This window comes from Triturus cristatus, chromosome 7 (assembly GCF_964204655.1).
Source record: "Triturus cristatus chromosome 7, aTriCri1.1, whole genome shotgun sequence".
Taxonomy (NCBI): Eukaryota; Metazoa; Chordata; class Amphibia; order Caudata; family Salamandridae; genus Triturus; species Triturus cristatus.
Window position 1 is genome coordinate 866,139,706 of NC_140590.1, and position 25,588 is coordinate 866,165,293.

At 43.0% G+C, this 25,588-nt stretch overlaps 1 protein-coding gene across 1 annotated transcript in view; it reads right to left on the reverse strand.

Moving 5' to 3' along the window:
- Window positions 1-25,588, reverse strand: part of TMCO6 (transmembrane and coiled-coil domains 6) — a 167,839-nt gene that overhangs the window by 20,374 nt on the left and 121,877 nt on the right. Inside the window, exon 13 of the mRNA XM_085617809.1 lies at window positions 9,599-9,703. Within this exon, the coding sequence (XP_085473935.1) occupies window positions 9,599-9,703 (105 nt within the window). The remainder of the gene's footprint in view (window positions 1-9,598; window positions 9,704-25,588) is intronic.

Genomic DNA, 25,588 nt, shown 5'->3' on the forward strand with positions numbered 1-25,588 from the left:
GCCAGATGGACTTTAATAGAGGCATGCACTAGTCCAGACTGTGCAAAAAGCAGGATGTATGGCAGGATTTCATGAGGTGAGGATGAGAAAGGATGGACGACGGTTTCCTAACACCAGATACAAAATCTCTTCCACTTCATTTTGTATGTCTTGTTACTGCTTTGTGACCTGGCATTGCCAAGAATATCCCTACATTCCAACTAGTTATTTAGATGCTCAAATTCAAGGTGTTCAGAAGCTATGCTGCTAATCCAAGTAATTTGGGATCTGGATGCAGCACTTGTCCCTGGGACATAGAAGAGATGGAATGGGATGTAAGAGGATGGGTTGTCTCTTTGAAAGTAGGATAAGCTCTGTGTACCAATGTTGACGCGGCCACGATGAGGCTTATAGGATCATCCTGCAGGGGTCTGCCTTCATCTTCATCAACAGTCTTGGCAGGAGGGGAATCTGCGGAAATACGTAGGCAAAGATGCCAGACCATGCCATCAAAAACGCATTCCCCCAAGATACCGTATTGTGATGCTAGCTTGCCAAGTACCGGCATTTCTTGTTCTCCAGAGTCTCAAACAGATCTACAGCTGGTCTGCCCCATTGGCGAAAGATGTATGTCTCTTGATGCAATTCCCATTCGTGGCAGGATGAATTAAGCCTGCTTAATGTGTCTGCTGTTGTGTTCTGATCGACCAGAAGGTGTTCCGCCTTTAAAGAGACTCGATTTGTATCGCCCATTCCCAGATGCACTGAGCTTCCTGAGAGGAGTAGAGATCTGGTGCAGCCCTGTTCGTTGACATAATGCATTGTGGCTGTGTTGTCTGTCCTAACTAACACAGCAGAGTTCTTTATCTTTGGCAGGAAAACCTGTAATGCTAATTTGACTGCCCTGAGGTCCAGCAAGTTCAAGTTGATGTGGAGATGTTGGTGTTGTTACTGCCAACAGCACCTGACCTGGAGATCTTGCAGAAAAGCTCCCCATCCTTCTACGGAGGCATCAGTGATAATTATGAGCGGAGATGGAGTGGCAGGAAAAGAGAGACCGATTGAAATATTTTTTCACCAAGTCCACCAAGAGATGGCATTGACAAAAGCAATGACGTCCTCAAAAGTACCTCCTGCTTGATACCATTACAAATCTAGTTCTTCCTGCAGAGGACGCATCCGAAACCAGCAAAAGGGAATAAGAGGGATTACAATATGACATTGTTCCCAGGAAGGACTTGTAGCGGCAAACTGAAAGTGACCTTTTTCTTATGAATTGCTGAGCCAACAATATTATTTCCGCCTGTCTTTCAAGAGATGGGAATGCTTTGTTGAGCGTTGTGTCTAAAATCGCTCCAAAAAAGGTGATGCTTGTGGAGGGATGCAAGATGGACTTCGCCTTGTTCAAGGTAAGGCCCAGCTTGGCGAACAGCCTTGTGCATGCTACCATGGAAGTCCGAGTTGCTGACACTGATGGAGCCTTTATTAGCCAGTGATCCAGGAAAGTAAACACTTGATGTTGCTGCCTCCTTAGAAAGGCTGCTACCGGAGCCAGACATTTGGTTAATATCCTTGGAGCCGACTTCAGGCCAAATGGCAGTACCTTGAATTGGTAATGGCCTGCGGCTACAGTAAATCGTAGGTACTTTCTGTGGGATAGGTGGATGGGGACATGAAAATATGCATCCTGTAAGTCAAGAGTGGCCATGTAATCTTCTGGGTTTAGTAGTAACAAAATATCCTGCAGAGTGACCATGTGGAAAGATTGCTTTTTGAGGTAGGTATTGACAATCCTCAAATCTAGAATCGGTCACGATTGTCTGAAATTTTTTCGTACGAAGAAGAAACGGGAATAGAACCCCTTCCCTGACTGGAACGCAGGAACCAGTTCTACTGCTCCCTTGTGGAGCATGACAAGAACTTCTAAACGCAGGAGATGTAGGTGTTTCACCTCCTGTCGACCTGGCGGAGTGCATGGTGGAATTTGAAGAACCTCCAGGGTATGGCCGAACTGGATAAGGTTGAGGACCCATCGGTCCGTTGTTATTGCCACTGCTGAAATTGTGACAACATTTTTCCCACTAAGGTGACTTGTGAAGGGGTGGACAAAGAGGTAGCCGGAGCCTGGATATAGTCATTGGCAAAGTGAGGAATCTGTCCCCTGTCGCCCTGCTCTCCCTCTAAGGGCAGATCTCGAGTATGCCGCAGACTGTGGTTGCCGCTGAGAATAGTGCGGGTGATATGGCGGAGAAGAGGAGGTGTAATAGGGATACCAATATTGTTGATATCAACCTCTGTAGGATGGAAGACCTCTGCCTCCCCTAAAGGGTACTTTTCTGTATTGAAGCGAGCGTCCCCAATGACTTGGCAGTGTCGGTGTCTTTCTTTTTATCTTGGAGCGATTCATCAATATGCTTGCCAAATAAGGCCTATCTATCAAAGGGAAGGTTGAGGATTTTGTTTTGTACTTACTAATCCATCCTTGGCGGCGTAATAACGCTGCACCTCCTAGCGATCTAAACTCTGTAATGGCAATGTCCATCGCACAGTCGTTAACCTCCGAGGATACACCGTCCCCTTCCTGGAGGATCTTCCTTGCTTCCGTTTTACTGTCCTCAGGAAGCCAATCTATGTACGGTGCTAGATCGCACCACATCTGCCGATCATAGCGTCCTAAAACTGCGAGAACATTTGCTGCTATGACCCACCAGTGCTGACATTAAGAATCGCATGCCAGCATTATCCAGACACCTGCCTTCCTTATCTGGAGGTGTGGTAATTGAAGCCGAAGGATTTTTGCATTTCCTCTGTGCAGCCTGAGAGATTACAGAGTCAGGCTTTGGATGACCCACAAGGCAGGCAGGAGCTTCCTCTGGGGCTTTATATTTCTTTTCCAATCTAGATAGAACTGGAATCACTGTGGCTGGTGTTATCATTACTTTAAGTCCTCCCTCCCAAATGTAGCCCACAACTGGAATAGCCCTAACTGACTTTCTAAAAGGCTTTGTAAAGTCATATAGAAAGCATTTAGTTTAGGATGTCAGCATTAGCAAGTCAAATCGCTTGGCCGCTCTTTCAAGCAGTTTTGGAATCAACCAATGTCCTCTAGGGCGTATCAAAGGGCCCGGGAGTGGGCGAAGATGGAGTGGGTATGAGATAGTCGTCCCATTCCTGGTGTGGATCCCCAAGTTCTCAAGTTCTCCCTCCTCCTGGTCATCGTCTGTTGTTCCTGAATCTTGTTGAGGAACAGGTGGTGGTGATTTTGGGGATTTATTGACTGCAAATCTTGGCCCTGTGTGGGGTAGAAGGATTAGATTGTGCCTGTGGTGGCAGTGTAGACAGTTCAGAAGGAACAGATGCTGGTAGAAATCTTTTCCTGTAGTCCACCAGCATGAACTGCAGTCTGTTAATAATGACGCTGGCATGCAGACAGTGTCGTCCTGCTATTCCTGATGAGGAATATAATACTGTTGTTCCGTAGAGTTCTCCTCAAAGTCATCCTCTTGCACTTGACGTACAACTGTGATGGGCTATGATCATAGCCAAAAGGACCATTATCATGCCTTTTGCTTAGATATTGAAGACTGGTGGATCTTACAGCTCATCAACGACGACGACAAAGATTTTTTCGTAGACTGTGACGTAGACAATAATGCTTTCGTCGACAGGGGGAACAGAAGAAGGTATTTAAAAAAATGCCTGCCTTGAGGAGGTGATGGAGGCTCAGAACGTGCTTTTTTCGCTTTACTGTCCCCAGAGGAATGTCCTTTTCTCTCCTTGTCAGATTTGTGAGGAGATTTAGATGGACTATGCCTATAAGAGCCTTGAGGGTTCTTTTTGAAGGCTTTCTTTGGATGCTTGCTAGATGTATGAGCGTGAGGTGATCTCCCTCTCTTATGGGACCTCCTAGATGAGGAAGAGGTCGCCTCATCACTGTCCTCACTAGAATTTATCTCCTCTTGGGCTTTTAACTTTTGAAGCCAAATAAGGCGGCTCCCTTCACGATCTCTCAATGTGTTATTTGAAAGGGTACAACATACCTTACAATCCTTTGCCTTATGGTTAGTTTACAGGCAATAGATGCAGTCCTTGTGAAGGTCGTCCATTTGAAGCCTCTTCTTACAGCAGGTGGCACAGGCTCTAAAGAGATTCTTTTTCTCCTTGTCAGACATGATAGTCAAAAAAACCTGGAGAAATAATACTGAAGTAGATTGCACCAACAGTAGAAGATAGCCGATTCGAAGAAAAGGTTTGTATTCAAAACTTCTAAAGTAGCAGAATTGAAGAAGCTGAGCGGAGCTCAATGGAGACTCCATAGCACAACGTGCGGTAGAAAATCTGAGGGTCTGCAGGTTCTCTCAGAAGTTTTCTAGAGGTGAGAGGTCCATATTGGTTGAAAACATATTTGTGGTCTCTTTTACATAACAATGGAGATACGTTACAAAACTGAAATGGGCCTTGCCCTGGTTTCTGTCTGTATTGGCTTTGCATTGCTATTTTGATATACCGGGGACTCTCATCTCATTAACGGGGAATGATTCAAGCATGTGAATCTATGAAAGTTCCAATACTGCAGTAAGTATCCATATCCCGGATCCTTGGCATTCCATGGACAATAGGCGTGACCTTGTCCTGCCTTGCTTGAATAGGTAGTACATTGCGGTCGTGTTACCTCTGCAAACTAGTACAGATGAACTTTTCAGTCTTGGAAGAAAGGCTTAAAGTCTTAGGGCGAACAAAGCAAAGCAAGCACAAAGCATCCTGGGACCGGTTTCGGGGTAACACCCTTCATCAGCCAGGCTAGCTTGAATCCAGTGGCAAAGTAAGCAAGGGATGCACGTCTGGGCATACCTTGCCAACTTAGGGCAGGGTATGCCTAGACGTGGGTCCCTTGCTCACTTTGCCACTGGATTCAAGCTAGCCTGGCTGATGAGGGGTGTTACCCTGCAACCAGTTCCAGGATGCTTGTTTCCAGTTCAGGGAAGACCTGGTCTGGCAGTTCGGGCTGGACTGTTCCCATGAGGCACAGGGTCAAGGCTGATTTGCACATAGCTGGGTCTGAACTGAGGTGGCGAAGTGAGCTAAAGAACGATGGTGGATTCAACCCAGATCTGTGACTGGGGGAGAGTGTCTGAAAAGTTTCAGCACTCCGTCCATCATCTCCTTGTGTTTGCTTAAAGTCTTAGGGCTACTTTCCTTGACATTATAAGATTGATGCACATCTCAGTCTCTTGAGATATCCATTTTCCTTTGACTTCCCAAGTCCTGTAAATGTGTTTCCCAGACTTCTAGGAAAGTATCTTGGAAGGGCTTGCCCTCTACTCAGCAAGTCCAGCAGACATAAAACCATGTTCCAATCACATATACCAGCCAGAAATCCCTGCTCTGCAGCTGGCAATTGGTTGATCGTTCCCAGAGTCCACAGGAAGAAATGGGGAGGCCGATCCTTTTCAGTTGTGGCTGCAAGGCTGTGGAATAGTCTACCCCTCTATCTTACCGCCATAAAGCCACATCTTTCTTTTAGAAAGGCTTTAAAAATGTGGCTTTTTACACTTTAGCAAGACATAGGAGATTCTGGGATTCCTTTCTCCTCTCTTTCTCAGCTCCTGCCTAGCAGTCTAGTAAGACTACAGTGCCTTGATGCCCATGGCCAATTGTTGTGCTCTAGAAATTTCAAATCATCATCTGGGGTCATCACGAATTGAAGTGACAAGCTTAGGAATGTTAGGCCTAACAAGATATTGCTTTCCTACATCCACCAAGGTATGGCAATTTTCATTCTGGGAGTGATCTGTATGATGTCTTTGAAAGATCTTCGGCTTTGAGTCCACGGTTTGTCTAACTCCTCCTGAAATGGCCTCAAGCGGAAGTGACAGTAGGAAGACATCATACTCGTAATGATTGAAGACTCAAACCTAAACAGACTTTTTTTCAAGCGGTACGCGGCTAAGTTGGTTAGCTTCAGTGCCCTTTCTTTTGCAGGGAAGGCCTTGCACGCGGTTGTATCCAAAAACGTCGCAAAGAATAGTTCTTTTTCTGCTGGGTTGAAGGCAAGACTTCTCTCTGTTTAATGTGAGACCTAGATCTCTGAGCAATTCTATTGTGAGACAAAAGACCCTTTATGAGCCACTTCTCCAGGTATGGAAAAACTGATTTGAACCACTTGGAAGCTCTTTCTAACAGGGCATGAATGTCATCCAGAGGGGAACTAGTGGCCTGTAGCGTAGGCGGAGCCGAGAGTGGTGTAACATAATCATCCCATTCCGTTCCAGCATTAGCAAGTAAATCCTTAGTTAGCTAACCTTCCTCTGGTTCTTCATCATCAGAATAAATATCTTTGCTAGTGTTTTAGGTGAAGCAATCTGTTTTGATTGCAAACTTGGACTCTTTACGGAATGGACTAGACAAGGAGAACAAGAAGATGCAGTCTGTTGATGAGGAGGAGGACAGTTGTGGAAGTACAGGAGGAGCAGTTCACTCTGGAAACCTTTTGTAATAGTCTGAAAGCATGTGGTGGAGAGCTGTGACCAAGGCTGTTGGGTTCTGCATTATTGGCTTCTGCTATTGATCCTATTAATTAAAGGGATCATAAGAGTACTGTTCAGCAATTATACCTGTATCCAATTGCATCTGGTTGATCTAGGACTGTAAACTCTCTTGCTAAATTCTTGTCAACATCATCGTCCTGACATTTTACATGAAGTTGTGTGGGGCTGTATACAAGGCCAAAAAGACATTCATCTGCAGACTCGTTTGCATCCAACAAATGCATAGATGGTAGAGGAAAGACTTTGCTGGAGGAAGTGTGTTCCAGAAGGATAGGGTCTTGTATTTTCTTATACGCAATTAAAATAATGTTTGGCTGCTTCGCTGACGGCCAGTCAACGGTGTCATTGATAAAGGTTTTTTAAAGTTTGAAAAATGCTTTAGGCTCCGACAACAGAGACGTCGATGATGGTAAAGAAGTTGTTGCAGACAGTGTCAATACTGTAGATGGTATAGCTGTCGAAGTATTCGTCAATATTCATGACAAATAATCTCATAGTTGTTGAAGATGTTACCGTTTCTGCCGTCGACGGTTCCTTATACGACGTATATCTCATCGACAAGAGGTCTGTCGATATTTTCTTTGCATCCGAACTAGGAGCTAAAGAAGGAGTGGAAGGCTCTGACCTGGATTTTTCAAGTTTTATTGAAGACGACAAGTTTTACTTCTTCATAGGCTTTCCTACATTTAAGGCAGGACATTTCTCCACCTGCCTCTTTTCCTGGCCCTTTTGGATCGTCTTAGAGGGATCTTGAGAGGATTCCCTTTATGTATGGAGTTCTCTTTTGTGGTCTTTTTGTAAATAGATAATTTCTCCCCACCTTTATCTTCAGTGGATGAATCCTTCCTTGCCTTTATTTGTTTGAGCCAAATAAGTAACCTGCCCTCCCTGTCTTTGACAGTTTTGCTGAAAAACTACAGGAGTACTTACAGTCATGGCCTTATGTTTAAGGTGAAGGGGATAAAGGCTCTCCTTAAGGAAATCTTCAGAGTGAAGCCTAAGCTTTCCAAAGGAACTACAAGTCCTAAAAAGACCCTTATAAGGGGGCAGCTGATATTTTCCTGTCAGAATTTACAATAATAGTGAAGTCAGTTTTAGTAAAAGTAGAATTTGTAGTGGTCAAAAAATAGCTTCAGAGAAGATAAACTGAGTAGATCTCAGGGAGACTCCCTTCACATGTGCAGTAAGAAACCTGAGGTATGATGGCCTCTGAGGGGAAACGTGCTTCCTGAGCGGATCCTTACTGGATGAAATTTAGTTCTTCTTAAAATTAGGTGAATTTGTTTACAATGTCACTTATTTAAGCTTATTAAACAATGCTTTCATTTATTTAGCTTGTTATATTTACCATGGGATTCCAACCTCGATGGTGGAGAAGATTCAAGCATGTAAATCAATGAAAGATTTAATACCAGAGAACCTCCTCTAGAACAGTCGTAGAGTAGCAGACCAGGAGTCAATGATATTGCATGACTTTTAAATGTTTATGAGTAACAACTCAATTGCACCTTTTTCACTAGTGCCGTTCCACACCATTATGTCACTTGATTAAGTGATATAGATGCATGTTTTGTGATACTCACTTAAAATAAATGTACTTTATTTTACTAAATTATATTTGTGAACAGTCATAGCATGGCTATCATTTTAATGCCTTTAGCTGATGGTGACTGTTCACATTCTGTTCATGAGAGAAAATAGTAGCCTGAAAATAGACAAACCTTTTTTATTTACTTAAAGCTCGCATGTGCAACGAAGCAGTATATTTCTATTAGAATTAAATTAAATAAACCTTTAGTAACTGTACATCCCACGTAGAAGAGTGACAAACTTGATACAACAATTACAGCATGAGACGCCTGGTCATTTTTATTTTTTTATCAACACCTCTGGTAGAAAGTGTTGTATGACTATTAAGGGCCAATGGAAGAGAGTGCCAGAATGAGAGGCTTTCAAGGGACTTGCTGCCTGAACCTGAACTCCATCCAGGTACCAAGAACAACCACAACCTAGCTGACCAGAGCGATAATGTAGAAGATACACATACGAAGATTAGGGCTTGAAGGTAAAGTGTCTTAGAGATGCCACAAGAAGAGCTAGGCCCACTACACTGTTTATTCTACACAAAGCATTGCGCAATGGCAGAACATGCAGGGTAAGGCTCGCTCATACTGATGCACCATGTTCAGAATGCTGCAAATACCCAGAAACATATAGAAATATTCTGCTATGCGTTGATCTTTTCATATGTAGTCATCTTTCACAGACAAATAAGTGGCTTCTATAGGAAACCTCTACAGTTCACACCAGATTCTAAATCTGGTAACTCACTGCTGTGACATATCAAAAGTTGATAACAAACATGTTACCCACTGTTGCTACATCATTAAGACCTTACAGGCCAGGCTGACAGGGCTCATGGAGAGCCTGTCAGGGAAGTTCTGCTTGTCTGTTTTGACAGAAAGCACAGCTGCAGGAGAGGGAAAGACAGCAAGGAAGGTGGTGGGCTTGGTTAAAGGATGGCAAGTAAGGGATTTTATTTTAAATTGGGGACAGGATGGGAGGCCATGATTTGGATGGCTTACATAACATAGAATTATAGATGGGTAAAAAGTAAATTACAGGGAGGTTTTTAACCTTAGGGTTCCGAGTGATATCATAGGCACCTAGTGCTTCTATTTTGTTATCTATTTTAAATTACTCAGAACTCCTCGGTGAAAACCATTCCTATAAATCACTGTTACCCATCTGTAACTGTATGTGATGAGTGATTCAAAAAACATCAATTCTCTGCATGTCTGAAGCAAATAGATATCAAAATGTTACAGCAATATTACAGTATGAGAGACTATGTAATCAGCCTCTTTGGAAACAAATGGTGCAAAGAGTGGCTCTAAAATGTGCTTGCAATACAGTATTGCTTAGGGATACATCTGTACGTGTTTGAGCCATGGCAGAGGGCTTTGTGCTGATTAGGCTGTCTGCACTGGGGTTGTGATATTGAGGGCTCCGACATGCAGGTGACAGGAGCAGGCACTATGTACAGGCACTAATGCTAGCTTTTTCCTTACCACACATTGTCCAACGATAACGCTAATTTTGTACTGGAGCTCTTCTTTGTCTTGATATTGTTCAAGGGCCTGCAGTCCCGATTGGCTCACAAAGTCTCCAGACGCCTGTTTTTCAAACAACAAAATTAATTTCTTAGCAGAAGGTCTTTTTAGGATAATGTGCAATTTTGTCAGCCACACCCACACAAATATTGAATTATTATTTTCTTAGCCTTCATTGAGTATACAGTGCTAGCTTCACTACTGCCTATGTGCCTCAACCCTATACTGAGGTGACTACTACAATCACTTCTACAGCAATAGTTCATAGACTCTTTGTTAGGGCTGTTAGCAAGTGGGAGACATGCAAGGATAGTTTGTGGAAAGAACAGCAGACTACCGAAAGCCAGACAGAGTACTGGAACTGACTGTAACAAACCAGTACTTGATTAGCCAACATGGCCGTATTCAACCTTAGACCTGCAAACATGAGGGAAAAGGTTCTCTCAAAACCGGTTTTGCATAATGTAGCTTTTGACGTATTACCGCAACAGACCTCACTGCAGACTAAGGAGCTTATTTGAGAGGCTTATGCAGCCGGATTGTCACTTTTTTTGACGGGGCGGCGGCGCAAGCCTCTCAATCATATCTATGAGGCGATGCAAAGCCACTCTGCATGGCTGTGCATGGCCTCATGGATATGAAGTAAGACAAAGCAGCACAAGTAACTTCCTTGCCTTACTCTGCGTCAAGGAGGCATTCCATGGGCGTAGCGGTGTGTTTTCCCACGCAGCACCCATGGATTTTAAAACTGCCCCAGATTTACTTAATCACATAAACCTGAGGCAATGGTAAAACCTTACGCCTCCCTAGAGCAGGAGTAACAAGGAGAAATATTTCTCCTTGTTTTTTCCTCTTTCTGTGTGTGCTGCATTTTGCAGCACACACAGAAAGAGGAAAACGCCTCTTGGGATTGTTTTTGTGCAGGAAGGTACCCCTTTCTGCACAAAAACAATCCTGCCTGCTACGTAGGCACCCTTACATCATGGTGCAAGGGTGCCTATGTTCGGGCAAGGCAGTAAATTGTGTGCCAGCGAAAGGGGGAAAGGACAGGAATGCATCATATTTCATGAATATGTTGCATTCCTGCTCTTTCACATTGGCGTAGGGCAGCGCAGCAAGAAGACATGCAGTGCTGCCCTATGCCAATTCCTTATAAATGAGGCCCTAATTACTTGGAACTGCCCATCTCCCATTCTTTACATTTGTACCCTTACCCTGAACAACCAATGATTACTTGCACCTCTCTTCATTTTTCTCCCCTCTCTCTAGGGTCACAGGGAGGTCTCATGTGACGGGAGGTCACATAATAGCATTATATACAGTAAATATAAGTAAAGAGTGCAGCAAGCTAGTTATTTTTTTCCTTGAGGCAAATTACCATGTTAGCCAGTCGTGCCCCTCCTCTCACCATCTTTTATTTACTAATGTGCTTATTTTCCATTATTAACAATATTTTATATACTACCAAACTAGATAACCGAAATACACGCTCTTTGTATGTCTAGAATGAGGGACAGCAGGAAATTTATTTACCTGTAATATCAGTTCTCAATCACGGTCATTTTCATTAAATTTAGAAACTATCATTTGTCTTCCCATGCAGGACCAAAAAAGCAGAAATACGAATATTTAGGTCCAGAAGTCTTCAGTAGACCTCTAGAATGGTATTTTGCGTAATATTTCAAAACACTGAAAAGAAAAGCAAGTGTGCCACTTAAGTAGGCAGTGGAAGAGCTGTACGCAATGCAACAAATGGAAACATATCAATGTGGCAAGAACACAAGAGAAGCATATATACGGACACGGCTGACAAACTTGGGCAATAGTTTTGCGGCCAAGAAATAAGACAATAGAGTCTGGTAGGTTCTTAGTCTGGCATTCCATCCAGTTCTTTCTTTTATCACAGCACTGGAAGAACCTTCTTCGAGCAACTTAACAAAACTGCTACTTTTACATTCTGAGAAATGTAAAGTTGCTCTGCCGTAATAAAGAGATGACTATCCCCTAAATGAATAAATGCAAAAACAGTTGAAGTGAAGCCATGCTACTGTCAAGATGTGGTCAATTCTTGTCTTTGGTGAAGCCTATACTTAGTTCCTTAAACAACAGCATTAGAGGAGGAAAATCCAAAAGGGACATGATACACACTACTATGATAGCTAACGTGCAATAAGTTGTTGAAGCTAAGAAAAATATCTCGGTCTGCATTTTTTTGTGTGAAAATTTGAAGGCAATACCATAGGATAATTACAGTCACTTCAACTTAATCTAGGTCGGTGTCACTGTCTAAGCCACTAGTGGCCTGGTCCCCTTAGAAATTAATATTTTATCTACCAGACAGCAGCCCCTGCTTTCAGACTAATGCCAAACGGTTCTGTACTTTAAAGTAGTCAAATACAACCATCCCCTCTATGTGTTCTTTACCACCTTGCTCATACATTTTTGGTAGGGGGAAAAGTCAAATTTGTATCTGCACGTCTGACGCATGAACTACAGAGCATGAATAGTAACTCACTTACCAAAGCATACAATCAGTCACTAGTTCACACAAACCAAGTTGTTAGAAATATTAATAAAACTGCCTACGAGGCAGCAACACAGTCAATTACAGATACAATAGCAGAAAACAATTCAAAACAGAATGGATAGATTATTTAAAAGGGAGAGCAAAAAAACCTGAATATTTGTACAGGGACCAGTAAACCAAGAGTTAATATTGAATTAAATTATATGTGCTAAAGGAATAGAATGCAACAAAGGGGAGGAAAAACAATACATGGCAACCAAACTGGCCCAATCAAATGTACAACACCACTTTCTGGGAACACTTGTGAAAAAAAAACAGCTTTCACTGTCCGTAACAGTAAGAAATAGACTTTTTACTCTAGAAACCTGTAAAATAATTACGTCCACGAAAAATATTGAGTAAATTCAATCTCTTGAATGAACTCATTAAAAGACAACCAGTTGAGAGTGAGTAATAAAGGAGCGATGAAAAAGGCATTCAAAAACTGGAAGCAAAGACATTTTTGGCACAGATATAATACAGAGACCGACCAACACATACGTGTAATACGAAACTGGTTGAGAGTTCAATCAAACGTGCATTGATGGCTGAAATTACTAGAACAATCTTAGTCCTTAAAATAATTCATTCAGAAATAAAATGTCAGTAACGTACAGAAGTTCAGGTACCCAACAAACAAGGGCTACAACACAATCTAAGCCTGATGGCAAGCAAACCTGGACATAAACCTAAAAAGTGTGAAAATTACAGTAATGCAGAAATTGTTTCCGGGCAGGACATAAACAAAGTCAAGCACTCATTTAATGGCAACCGGAGACTAAGAAAAAGTGCTTCAAGAAGTTTTGAACTGGCAACGACAAAAACACTTACGGGAAAAGGCATTTGTTAAGTCTATGGCAACAACAAATAGAATAATTCTTACGGTCTGAAAAACTGATGCTAAATTATTTCACAGAGTGAGAATGCATAATAAAACATTTCCCCAACAAATCCTTGTGCGGCCACTTCTACAAAATAAGCTTTATTTATTCACAGAAATTGCCCAAATCTTGGATGATTCACAGAGATATTTGTCCTGTAAGCTTAATGTCCATTTGAAGCAAAATGAAACTATTCTTTCTACTCACTGACTCTAAAAAAAAAAACAGTAGACCTTACAAAGAATGGCTACAATACAATCTCACAGCTACCATTTCCACTGCAGCAGCACTCTCAAGGAATCCTCACTAAGAAACTAGAAGTCGAAAGATTTATAGATACTGTGACACTTTCTTCCACTAACCCGGTTATGTAGATATTTAAGACACCTCCTCACATGCTTCGAGGAATGAAAGTATCTACTAGAAATCCTGAAGAATGGAACGAAAACTCCAGAGAGACAGGCATAAAAAGGTCACAAGACCGTGATGTTGGTCTATGACAGTCTCTGCAAAATGGTGCATAAAATGGAGCGTTTAAAATTGCCTGCAAATAGAAAAAAATCAATACTGGAGAGACCGATAATCAATTTACATTCAACATATTTATTTCGGTGACACTTGCCTTACTGACCATGCAAATATGGGATGCTCTATTGTATTCCGTCATTTATTTGTGGCAAGACTAAACATGTGCCCTCATCCTTTATCTCCATCCTTTCTTTACCCTATTTCTCAACCTCCAAATGTGTCTCACCACTTAGCCCCTAATCATCATCTCATTAATGTTACCCCACATTCCAAGTTTGAATGTTGAAACTCTGCTCTCCCTACCTGTGTTCTTTTCTTCATTAGTCACCACTCTCTCTCCACTGATTTGGTTTCGCTCGTGGTCTAGAGAGCCACCCTGCTTCATTGTTCCCACCCATCTCTGTTCCCATTTCCCACTCTTCCCTGTGCAGGAACTCTGTCAGTCTGTTTTCAGAATGCATGTGGACGTACAGCAGTGTCTTAGCATTGGTCCTCTCAAACCATTTGAAGGCATTCACAACCAATGACCATCAATTGCTTCTGTATAGACCTATTTGCGCCTGAATCTGAGACGCTGCACTATCTGAATAAAACCAGTTTTTCTTTTTTTAACAGACTACTGTCAGAGTGCAGCTATTCCACTGTTTAAATCTAGCAAAGTCCTTGCATGTGCGTCTCCTAAAGGGTCCGTTGTATCTCCTCTTTTTTATATTTATCTTTCCTCTCCGATCTTTGTGGTACAATCCTCATGACAAAACAAAACCCAGATTTTTCTGAAGGCAGTTTATGGTCTGGTTTCAGGGTCTGAGTGCTACTGCAGAAAAAGTTCAAGTGTGCCCATGAGCAGATGTGGTAATAACCAACTCAAGAAGAACTGAACCAAGATCAAAATTCTTAGGGTTATTACTATATTAATTGGTAACTAAGCTCTAATGAAGGGTATTAAAACAAATAAAATATAGACTCCAAATATTACTTATACCACATCCATAATCCTCTAGAAACTTCCTGTATGCCTTGTGGTCTCATGTCAGCATGCTCTTTATTTCCTAAACATATTATAGCAATGCATACCTACTGGAGACTGAAGGACCATTTGTTTTATTTCCCAACAGACACCATTTCCCTTAGCACCTTATTTTTCTGCCTGCTTCTCCCTAATCAAAAAGAACTTGCATACTTTTTGCATCATAAAATATCTCCTTCGCCCTGTGCTAAGACCTGCACCTTAGGCAGTGCACCCCCAGCCACCATTTTGTGTTAACAAGTCAGTGAAACCAGCCCCCTGCGCCCCCCCCCCCCCCCCCCAACAGGCATATTCTACATCAGAGGGTGCTCTGAGACATCAATAATCTGCTGTGAGCTTTTTTAAACTGTGTTTAGGAGGGACTGTGAACTTCGTTTTTTGGCCAGGAGAGGGAGTAAAGTTCTATAAAAACAGTATTGTTAGAGGACAAGTTTGTTATGCCCTTACTTGCAGAAGTCCAAAGTGTGGATTGAGCTTGTCTGTCTGCTAGGAGATTTCTGAATAGAGGAGCAGCTTCCAACTCCCTGGCCAGCAAACCTTGTATGAGGTCGCTGGGACCTTATATAGTCTGCTATTGGTTGGTACAGGTGTACACTGATTGGAGGTTGTATCCGGTGTTTCTAATGGATTAGGTTTAGTGTCTTCATTGGTTGGGTATTTGAGGGTTCTAATTGATTTCTGGGTCTGTGACTCAATCTATGTAGGGTTGGGACTAGGGATAGGGCTTTAATTGGAAGTAGTGATTAGGGCTTCTGGTGTGATTGGTTGCTGGACTAGGTGTGGGACTAAGAGTAGGGTTAGGCTTTCTATTGGAAGTAGGGACTAGGGCTTCCTGTGCCATTGGTTGCTTGGATTTGGGCTGGGACAACTGGTAGGACTAGGGCCTCTATTGGATGTAGAGATCAGGGTTTTTTAAACTGATTGGTTGCTTGGACTAGGGCTAAGATTGGCTGTAAGGACCTGGTCTCCTATTGGTTCTAAATTTTAAGGCTAGTGTTATAATTGGATAGTGTTAGAGCTAGGGTTCCCATTGGCTGAAGGGGTCACCTGATTAATAGGGCTATAAAAGGCCAAGCCTTAGGGCGTCTCAGCCCGGGCGTCGAGACTAAGGGCGGAGGACAAGGGTAGTTGCCTGCTTGAGCCTGTTAAGGGAGGAGAGGACAAGGGCAGTTGCCTGTTTGAGCCTGGTCAGGACCAGTGCCAGAAATGCTGCCCATTTTCCCCATTCGGTAATAACCAGCACAAACCATCCACAAACATAGTAACACACTCACACCAAATTTACACCACACAAAACCCTATGCACAAATCAATGTACCAGCATACGCTACAAAACCAAATCTATACACCATTCTATCCCAACTACCACACATACCCACCATCACCTACAAACAGTACACTATTCTATACCACTAACCAATCCACTCATCACTAACGAACAAGTTACTTACCTTCAGTAACTATTTATCTGTAAGAAACATTAGTTAGATAGAATATCCCCAGGCGTCAGGCTGGATCCGGAAAGATTTTTCATCAGCAATACCCTTGCGCGTCGCTAGGCATCATCTGTGGCTCCGCGTCCGTCGTCGCAATCGCTGGGATGACATCGGAGTACTTAGACGCTGAGGAACTTCGATTTTTGATTGTGATCGTATCGACCCGCCATTTTGTGCTCCGCCGCCATTTTGTGTTGCCATCACTCAGGCAGCATGGCGAACAAAGTCTCTTCCGCTTTTTCTGCAGCTTCGTGTCGAAATAACCCTTCTGCCTCTATTTGCAAAGCTGGTGTTAGGTCTGGCCGAGTACACTAATCCCTGTCTGGTTTTTCTAATCCCCGTCTCAACTATCTGTTGGTTCACACTATTCTTTTCTGACTTTATCTTATCGTCTGGCCTTCACTGTCCTCTGCTAGCATTCTCTCGTTTCACAACTGTCCTCCAACATACACAAATGTATCTCGCCACCTGCAAGTTAGTTACGAATCCGTTAATGAATTAGTTTAAGGGAGGGGTGACAAACATAGTTGGAGGAGAGGTTTCTTCGAGTCATCTGACACTTTGTTTTCAAACCTTTCCTATTGGTTCTGTCCTGTTTTTCAACTTTTCTTATTGGCTCTTCCTTGTATATTCTGGGTGTGTATTTGGTTAATGTATATGTTACCTATATGGTAAAAAAGATTGTGCGCCACGGAGTGAAGTGGCAGTCTCCTGAGAACCTACCTTGTGTACTTCTGGGATAACTGTACTAGCTGCAGCTAATAAATCTGATCTTCTAACGCCTAACAGAGTGTCCCGTGTCTCTGTGTAGCTGACCAGGAGATTAAGGCGTACCCTGCGCCGCCAGGCCCAAAAGGTTCTGGTTCTTCAACTGGCGCCCAACGTAGGGCGGCTTCAGTGGTACCGGTTCTGCCTGAAGGTCGTGAGGAACCCCGGAGGATTCGCGAGCCACGTCAAGCGACCCCTGTATGTCGAAAGTGGTCCGAAGGTCTTTTGCAGCGCTGTTACTCCTTCCTGACGGCTACTGAAGACCGCTGCCCTGACTGCCGCCCTGCCTTGGCCCTTCCTTTGGTGATGTATGGTAAGGCGAGACGATAGACGGGCCTCTGTTGGCGTGAGAAGACTTCCTTAGTTAAGTATTTGGTGGGTCGCTCCCACAATTTTGTTTCTTAGTTGTTTTCTCTTGGTCCTTAGAATCGACTATTGCAATAGCCGAAGCCGAGGGGTAAGTGCATTTGTGCTGCGTAAACTGAGTTTTACCCCCTTGAAGTTTGTGAACAGTCCGGTGATATCACGAGATGCCTGGTCTGACTAAGTTTGGAAAATTTTGTTGCTTTGGATGTAATAGGGATTCCCGGCCTGAGGACTCTTGTCCGATTCCTTCAGTTGGAACTCCCACATATGAGCTCTATTCAAAACATGGTATTGGCCCCATTGCCTTTAACGAGGCATGGACCCGATACACAAAGAAAGATGGTGTTCTAAAATGGTAGCTTTGAGCCTGATGTGCTAGATCATTTAGAAGCAGTTCTATTCAAAAGAAAAGCCCGGCCGGCAATGTTTGACTCTTTCCGCCTTTGGCGTAAGGAAGCCAAACAGAAACAAAATTAAGCAAGCAAAACGAGATAGAAAAGCGCAGGGCATGACAACTATACAGGCTGCCCAACAATTTAAGGATGATGAAATTGATAATGCGACTGAAATTTCAGAAAGACAGCATCGTATGGCGATAGATAAATGCTATCCGGTATTGCCTGTTTCCCCTTCCGATAATAAGAAAGATTTAGAAGAAGATCCCTTAATGTCCCATTTATTGAGATTGCCTCCGCCCTATGCACAAGGTGCCAATGCACCCCAATTGTTACAGCTTGTTCAGCCGCCAGCGGTACCTCCGCCTGTTCCGGCTCTTCCGCATTTGCCTCCTCCAGTATTACCGCCTCTGCCAGTTTTACCATTAACTGCGACTTCCCTGCCCTCATCTCCTGATCTTCGATCTCCTTTGCCTTCTGCACCTCCTGCAATTATCAGTTCTCCGACTGTTAGTTCACCTAATACTTTGTCTCCAATTCTCATGTCCAATTCTCCGTCCATGCGTAAGCGGCTTACTGACACTGTCACTGGTATTCTATCTCCTTTCTTTGAAGCTTTAAATGTGTCTCCGGCTTTTGCTCGAAGACAATCTCGTAGTCAGTTCCCAGATTCTGAAGAACGAGAGAGGTTGGAATCTCTTGCACATAAATGGATTAAAAAGGGTCCCCAATACAGTGTACTTGATATCATGCCTACCTTCTCACAATGGAATGTACCCACACAAAAGATATGTTTTCGATGTAATGTGTGATACTCTCATTAAAGAATGGGAGGATGTGAATTTAAATTCGGTTCCTCAGGGTCTGTTGGATGTTCAGGCTGACTTTGATAAAGGACTTATTGTGGGTTATAAAGTCGAAAATGCTGTAAGGACACTTATTTCCTTTAGAAACTTATTAACCTCTCAGACTTTCTTTGATACTGATCCGTCGGTTAGACTGACACTGAAAAATTATCCCATGAGAGAGGTTCCTCCAGTATGGAAGGAAGAGGTTGCAGCAGTAGGTAATAATCCAGCTATTCCCGCTCATTTTCAGCATATATGGGTACATGTACCCTGGAAGAGATCTGAAGTTTTGTCCCTTAAACAGACTATACCGGATCCTCGTAAAAACCCTGCAGGTTATTATAAAGAATTATCACAGACAGTTGATGCTTGCATCATGAACCTAGCTGATATTGATATGTTGATGGGAAATGTAGTTCCACAGACAATATGGGCTAAGATTCGTAAAGAGAATCACGCTCAGGAATTAGGTGCTAATTGGGATGTCATAACTGCTACAGATAGAGACCAAGTGGGTGGTGCAAAGCCTGATGCTTTGATTTCAGAACTCCCTGGTAGGATTATTACATTAATGAAAACGATGATGCCTGCATTGAGAGTTAATTGGGATAAACTAGCGGCATGCAAACAAAAGAAAGATGAAAGTGTCTCTTATTTCTTTACTCGTTTCGAGGAGACATTTATTGATCACAGTGGTCAAGATATGGCTACAGAGGGTGGACAGCGATTATTTGTGGACAAATTCGTATTTAATTTGCTCCCGAGCTGTCACACAAATTGAAAGACTCTGAAAGTTCATGGGCTGTCTCTTCTTCTGCCCTGATATTGGCTACTGCACAATATTACGAAAACAGAGAAAGAAGAAAAAGAAAAGCAAGAGAAAAAGACGAAAGAATTAAAAACGAAGATTCTCTTGCAACAAGCTTATCCTCCTCGTCATGCTCAGCCTCAATTTCAACAGCCTCCGCAGTTTCAGAGGTTGTATCAAAAACCTGAGCCATACATTCCGCGACCTTTGTTAGGACCTAATCAATGTGCCTATTGTAGAGAGGAGGGTCATTTTAAGAATAGTTGTCCGGTTTTATTGCAGCGCAATGGAGCATTATCTGCTCCACGAGGTCGTGCTGGCCTCCAGTCAGCAACTAGAGGTCGAGGTGTGTTGACTCAAGAACAGCGTGCCCTTCCTTCTCCCAATTCCATGAACTACTTTGATCAGCAAAATGTTAGGTCTACTCAGTACTACAATGAAGATCATTATATTGAAAGCGAGAATGAAAGTCTTCATGCTAACTAGGACAGCCATGGACAAAGTAAGGGAGTTGTGTCGGTTCCAGTAGATCAGAGTGGTTCTTATGTTAACGTCACTACAATGGGTGTTTTAGAGCCATTTCTTCTAGATACTGGGGCGATGAGAAGTTCTATCATTCATTCTAAACTCCCTGGGGCACCTTTGTCTGGCTTAACAAATGTTTCTGTAGGATTTTCTGGCGCCCCTGTTCGCAATCCGGTTTCTTGCCCTTTGCCTATTTCAATTGGCCCTTATGATTTGGAAGCTCCACTTCTTTTGACGAATGGTTGCGGTGAGAATCTGTTGGGTTTGGACCTATTGAAAAGAATGCATGCTACGATATATTGTTCTCCTTCTGGTGTACATCTTACTTTAGGACAGAAACTGATTTCTCCAATGTATTTGTCCAAAGATCAGTTTCTACCTGAATTACTTTCTCTTCCGGCAACGCTTTGGGCTATAGGTCCGAACGATGTGGGCTGTCTTGAGATTCCACCTTATGTTGTCACTCTTAAGCCCAATGTTGAATTGCCGCGTATTCCGCAGTATAGAATTTCCACTGAAGGTGAAAAAGCGCTTTTGGAAATCATTCATGATTTGATTCAGAAGGGTGTGGTTGAGGAAACGAGGGGAAACACATGCAATAGTTCTATTCTTCCTGTTCTTAAACGTACTGATCCTTCTCAGCCACCTGTATATCGTTTCGTAATTGATCTTCGGGAGGTAAACAAAATTGTTGTACCACAATTTCCTGTTGTTCCAGATATCACTGCTCTGTTGACAATGATACCTTCCACAGCGACTTGGTTCTCTGTTATCGATCTAAAGAATGCTTTCTTTAGTATTCCTATTGCAGAAGAGAGTAGGGACATTTTTGGCTTCTCTCTTGGAGGCCGAAGCTTCCGGTTTAAGCACGCACCTCAGGGCTATTGTGAAAGTCCCTCCATTTACAGCCAGGCTTTAAAATGTCATCTTGATGCTTTTCATTTGCCGTCTGGTGTTGCTCTTATACAATACATGGATGACTTGTTAATCGCTGCTGATTCAGAAAATATTTGTAAAAATGTGAATGTTGCATTGTTACGCCATTCGTTTAATCTGAATCATAAGGTTTCACCTTCCAAACTACAATATGTCCGTCGAGAGGTTACCTACTTGGGTCATCTCCTATCAAAGGAGGGACGACGATTAACCCCAGAACGAATTCTGGCGATTGCGCAAATGTCTGTGCCATCCACACAAAGGGAGGTACGTGCATTTCTGGGTATTACTTCTTATTGTAGGCAGTGGATCCCTAACTTCTATCTGTTGGCCAAGCCTCTGTTGGCACTTACTTTGAAAGATACGCCTCAGCCCCTTCCTTGGACTAACGAGTGTCAAAGGAGTTTTACTGACTTACACGCTGCTCTGTGTTCTGCTCCTGTACTGGGTACTCCTGATTACAGTAAGCCTTTTACGCTCTATGTTCACGAGAGAGATGGTTGTGCGTTGTCAGTTTTAACACAGCAATTTGGAGACAAACAGCAGCCATGTGCCTATTTTTCAGCTACATTAGACCCAGTAGCTAAAGCACTGCCTAGTTGTCTCAAAGCGACTGCAGCAGCAGCAGTGTTGGATAACACTCTCAATGTCATGGTGCCGCATGCAGTGGATACCTTACTAAACAGTGCTCGTCTAACTGGATACGAGCTGACGCTTTTGTCTAGTCACGTACACATCAAACAATGTAATACCTTAAATCCAGCTACTCTGTTGCCCCTTCCAGATGAGAAAGGTGTCGAGGAACAACAGGATTGTTTCTTTCGTACTGAGGAAGAGACAAAAGGAAGAATAGACTTGAAAGACACACCACTAGAGAATCCGGATGGAACTCTATGGGTAGATGGTTCTTGCTTTAAAATGCCTAATGGAGATACAGTTTTAGCCTATGCTGTAACTACTTTACATACAGTTGTGGAAACAGCACGTATCAGATACAGTTCAGCTCAAGCAGCAGAACTGATAGCTTTAACGAGAGCATGTATATTGTCAAAAGGGAAAAGAGTGAACGTGTACACCGACAGTCAATATGCCTTTGGTGTAGCGTTCAACTTTGGGCGTCTTTGGAAGGAAAGGGGATTCCTCACTTCACATGGCTCTAAAATACAACATGGTCAGTTAGTGACTGATCTTCTTGAATCACTTGCCTTACCCACCCAAATAGCGATTGTGAAGTGTAGTGCACACAAAAAGATTACAGATGATGTTGGCCGAGGAAATGCGTTTGCAGACGAAGTAGCGAAAAAGACAGCGAGAGACACTACAAGTCGAATGTATATGGCAGGTCCTGCAAATTGGGTCAGAGAGAGAGGAATGTACGAGAATACAGTACAAAGTGTAAAATCGATTCAGAAAGAGGCTACAGAGAAGGAATTAAGTAGGTGGAAAGACAGTATGGGAATGTTAGATGAGATGGGTTGTTGGGTGGAATTATCTGAACACCAACGTTGGCTGTTACCAGATGCCTATGTACTCCAGTGGTTACTATGGCACATGGTCCAGCCCACTTAAGTGCAAAAGGTATATGCAAGCTTCTGGCTCCAGTGTGGCAAAGCGAAGGAATCCCAAAATGCGCAGACAATGTAGTGAAACATTGTATTGTTTGTTTAATATACAATCCGGGAAAGGGAACCCCAACTACAGCGGGTCACTTTGCTCCTCCGACATATCCATTTGAGGTGTTGCAGATCGATTACATACACATGGAACGATGCAACAATCTCAAATACGTTCTGGTGGTAGTATGCGCCTTTTCAAGATGGATAGAAGCATACCATGTAAAAGACAACACAGCCTTATCCACAGCTAAAGCTTTACTAAAAGAATTTTTCCCCAGGTTTGGTTTGCCGCGCCTTGTCTGGAGTGACAATGGGAGCGAATTTGTGGGCCAAGTCATGCAAAAGGTTTGTGCGGGTCTTGGTATCAAGCAAAAGTTCCATGCGGCAAATCATCCACAGTCAGCGGGTTTAGTAGAATGCTACAACGGTACACTAAAAATAAAACTAGCGAAAGTTCAGGCTAGTACAGGACTCAAATCGGCCTGATGCTTTACCATTGGCCCTTCTATCCACCAGAACTGCAGTACACTCTCGTTTGGGAAGTGGTTTTTAGACGACTGGCTAATGTATGAGGCATCCCTCGCCCTAAGAAATACTCAGACTTGCCATATCCAATGTTGATTGACTACTTGCATGATCTTACAACTAAATTGCGTGTTCTCCATCAACAGGTTCAGAGTGCTTTACCGGAGGCTTCCACCGACCCAGGTCATTCCATCCGACCAGGTGACTGGGTCTGCACCAAGAATTTCCAAAGGACAAGAAATTTGGAGCCCAGGTGGAGGGAGCCTTGTTTGGTGCTTTTGACAACGAGAACAGCAGTCAAAGTCGAGGGAAAGAAAAATTGGATTCACGGCGTGCAATGTAAGAAAGTGCCTTTGCCTTTACCTTACGATCAATGGGTGCGTAGGGGCATTGGTGACTCTGAGAGTGAGAAGGTTCCACGATTCGTGCCCCTTAGCGATGCACGCCTGAATGGGACACTGTCTGAGAAAGAGGACGACGACATTCTGCAGGAAGCGATAACACCGCATCGTCGCTTGGATACGACAAATCCACGAACATTGTTCCGAGACCAGACTGTACCAAATAAAGAACATTATAATTTGAGACCTAGACCAAAGAACACTTAAGATTTTTTTCTCTCTTGTGTAGTATTCTGTCCCGGTTGCAGGGTCACGGTAGGAGTCTTGATTGTGACCTGAGTAGTGGCAATAGGCCTGCAGGACTTGCAGTGTCATGGGACGGCAGATAATCATAATTGAGTGATCGAGGAAGATTGCCGTGAGCATCCATTAGAAAGATGGAAACTACACTAGGCAAAAGAGAGAGAAAGGATGAACTGAAGAAAGAATCCTGTAAATTAATGTATAGTCGTTTCAATATAACATTATGTATTATTATATTATTGTGTATCCTTTTGGCGTTTATAGGTTGGATTATTTATGCTCTGCAGCAAAAAGTTGTCTCTCCTTCTTCCTCTTCGTCTTCTTCTACTGTCTCTCCACATCTATTTCATACCCTTCCTCAACATGAACTCATTAGAAGAACTGAATATTATAACAATTCCTTTGTCCAGTTATTACATCAACACCAGTTAGTGGTCAATACAACTGACTGTTGGGTGTGTGGACTTATGCCACATACCGCAGAAAAAAAGGAATGCCATATTTAGTTCTCCCGTTTTCTTATGAGGGTTCTGCTTGGGCCTATTTTGTTATTTTCTCCAATGCCTACCAAAGCAAATTCAAACGATTCATTAGTCCATATATTGGTGGTCCAGATTTTAGTCATAGCTCATTAATAAAGGGAATGGTAGCTATGGCTAAAAGCATGGAAAATAGTAAGATTTCCATTGATGAAAGGAAAGCGTATACAAACTGGAACGTCACCCATTATGTCACTAGCCTTAGTGATAAGGTTAAACAAAGAAAATCTCCACCAATTTGGACTATTCCTCATCAGGGAAATTTCTGTCTGCAAATAAATGATCGGTCTTCTGACACCATACAAAGAAACAACTGTTCCCACACATACGTTTATTCCTCTCAGAACTCACCTCCTCTAGTGCCATTTCAAGGCACGTATTTTATCTGCCACAATAGGGCTTACACGTGGTTGCCAACGGGTCTTTCTGGTACCTGCTATATAGCTTTCCTTCTTCCCCCTACATACACCGCTTCTGCAAACTATCATCGGAACAGATATGGCAGAGGGATTATTGATTCGAAAGACACAGCAGGACAAGAGGGAGGAGATTTCCTCAAAGGATTTCTTCCTTTTTGGGGTCCAATGGCCAACAGCAGAAATATAAGGCAACTGGTCTGTGTCGTAGAGACCACAATAGACATCACTGTAGGAGCCTTAAGTAATATCACGGCAGAACTACAGGCGGACCGTCTTATGACCTTACAAAATCGAGTTGCCTTAGATTTTGTTCTTGCAGATCGTGGTGGAGTGTGCAAATTGATCGGGTCAAGTTGCTGTATTTTCATACCTAATGACGCTCCAACAGTATACCAAGCTATCTCCAAGTTGCATATAATCTCGGAGTCGATTCATCAGGACGAAGGAGATTGGTCCTTTTCGGAGTGGTTTTGGGGACTACTGTCCAAATGGGGTTGGAAAGCATTGACATTCCTTGGAATAGGTTTGACCATTATTTTCTCTTGTTGCCTTTGTATGCACTGTGGTCCCGCCATCTGTGACCTTTGTGCTACTATGTGCATCCCTAAACCCAAATCACCAAGAACAGAAAACATAAGAATGATGTTACAGCAACAGCTCGATGACCTCATGGCTATCGACGTTGACTCAGATTAACATGAGTCTATCTTGCCTGAGTTCTGGCAAAAGGAGGGTCTGAGGAACTTCGATTTTTGATTGTGATCGTATCGACCCGCCATTTTGTGCTCCGCCGCCATTTTGTGTTGCCATCACTCAGGCAGCACGGCAAACAAAGTCTATTCCGCTTTTTCTGCAGCTTCGTGTCGAAATAACCCTTCTGCCTCTATTTGCAAAGCTGGTGTTAGGTCTGGCCGAGTACACTAATCCCTGTCTGGTTTTTCAAATCCCCGTCTCAACTATCTGTTGGTTCACACTATTCTTTTCTGAGTTTATCTTATCGTCTGGCCTTCACTGTCCTCTGCTAGCATTCTCTCGTTTCACAACTGTCCTCCAACACACAC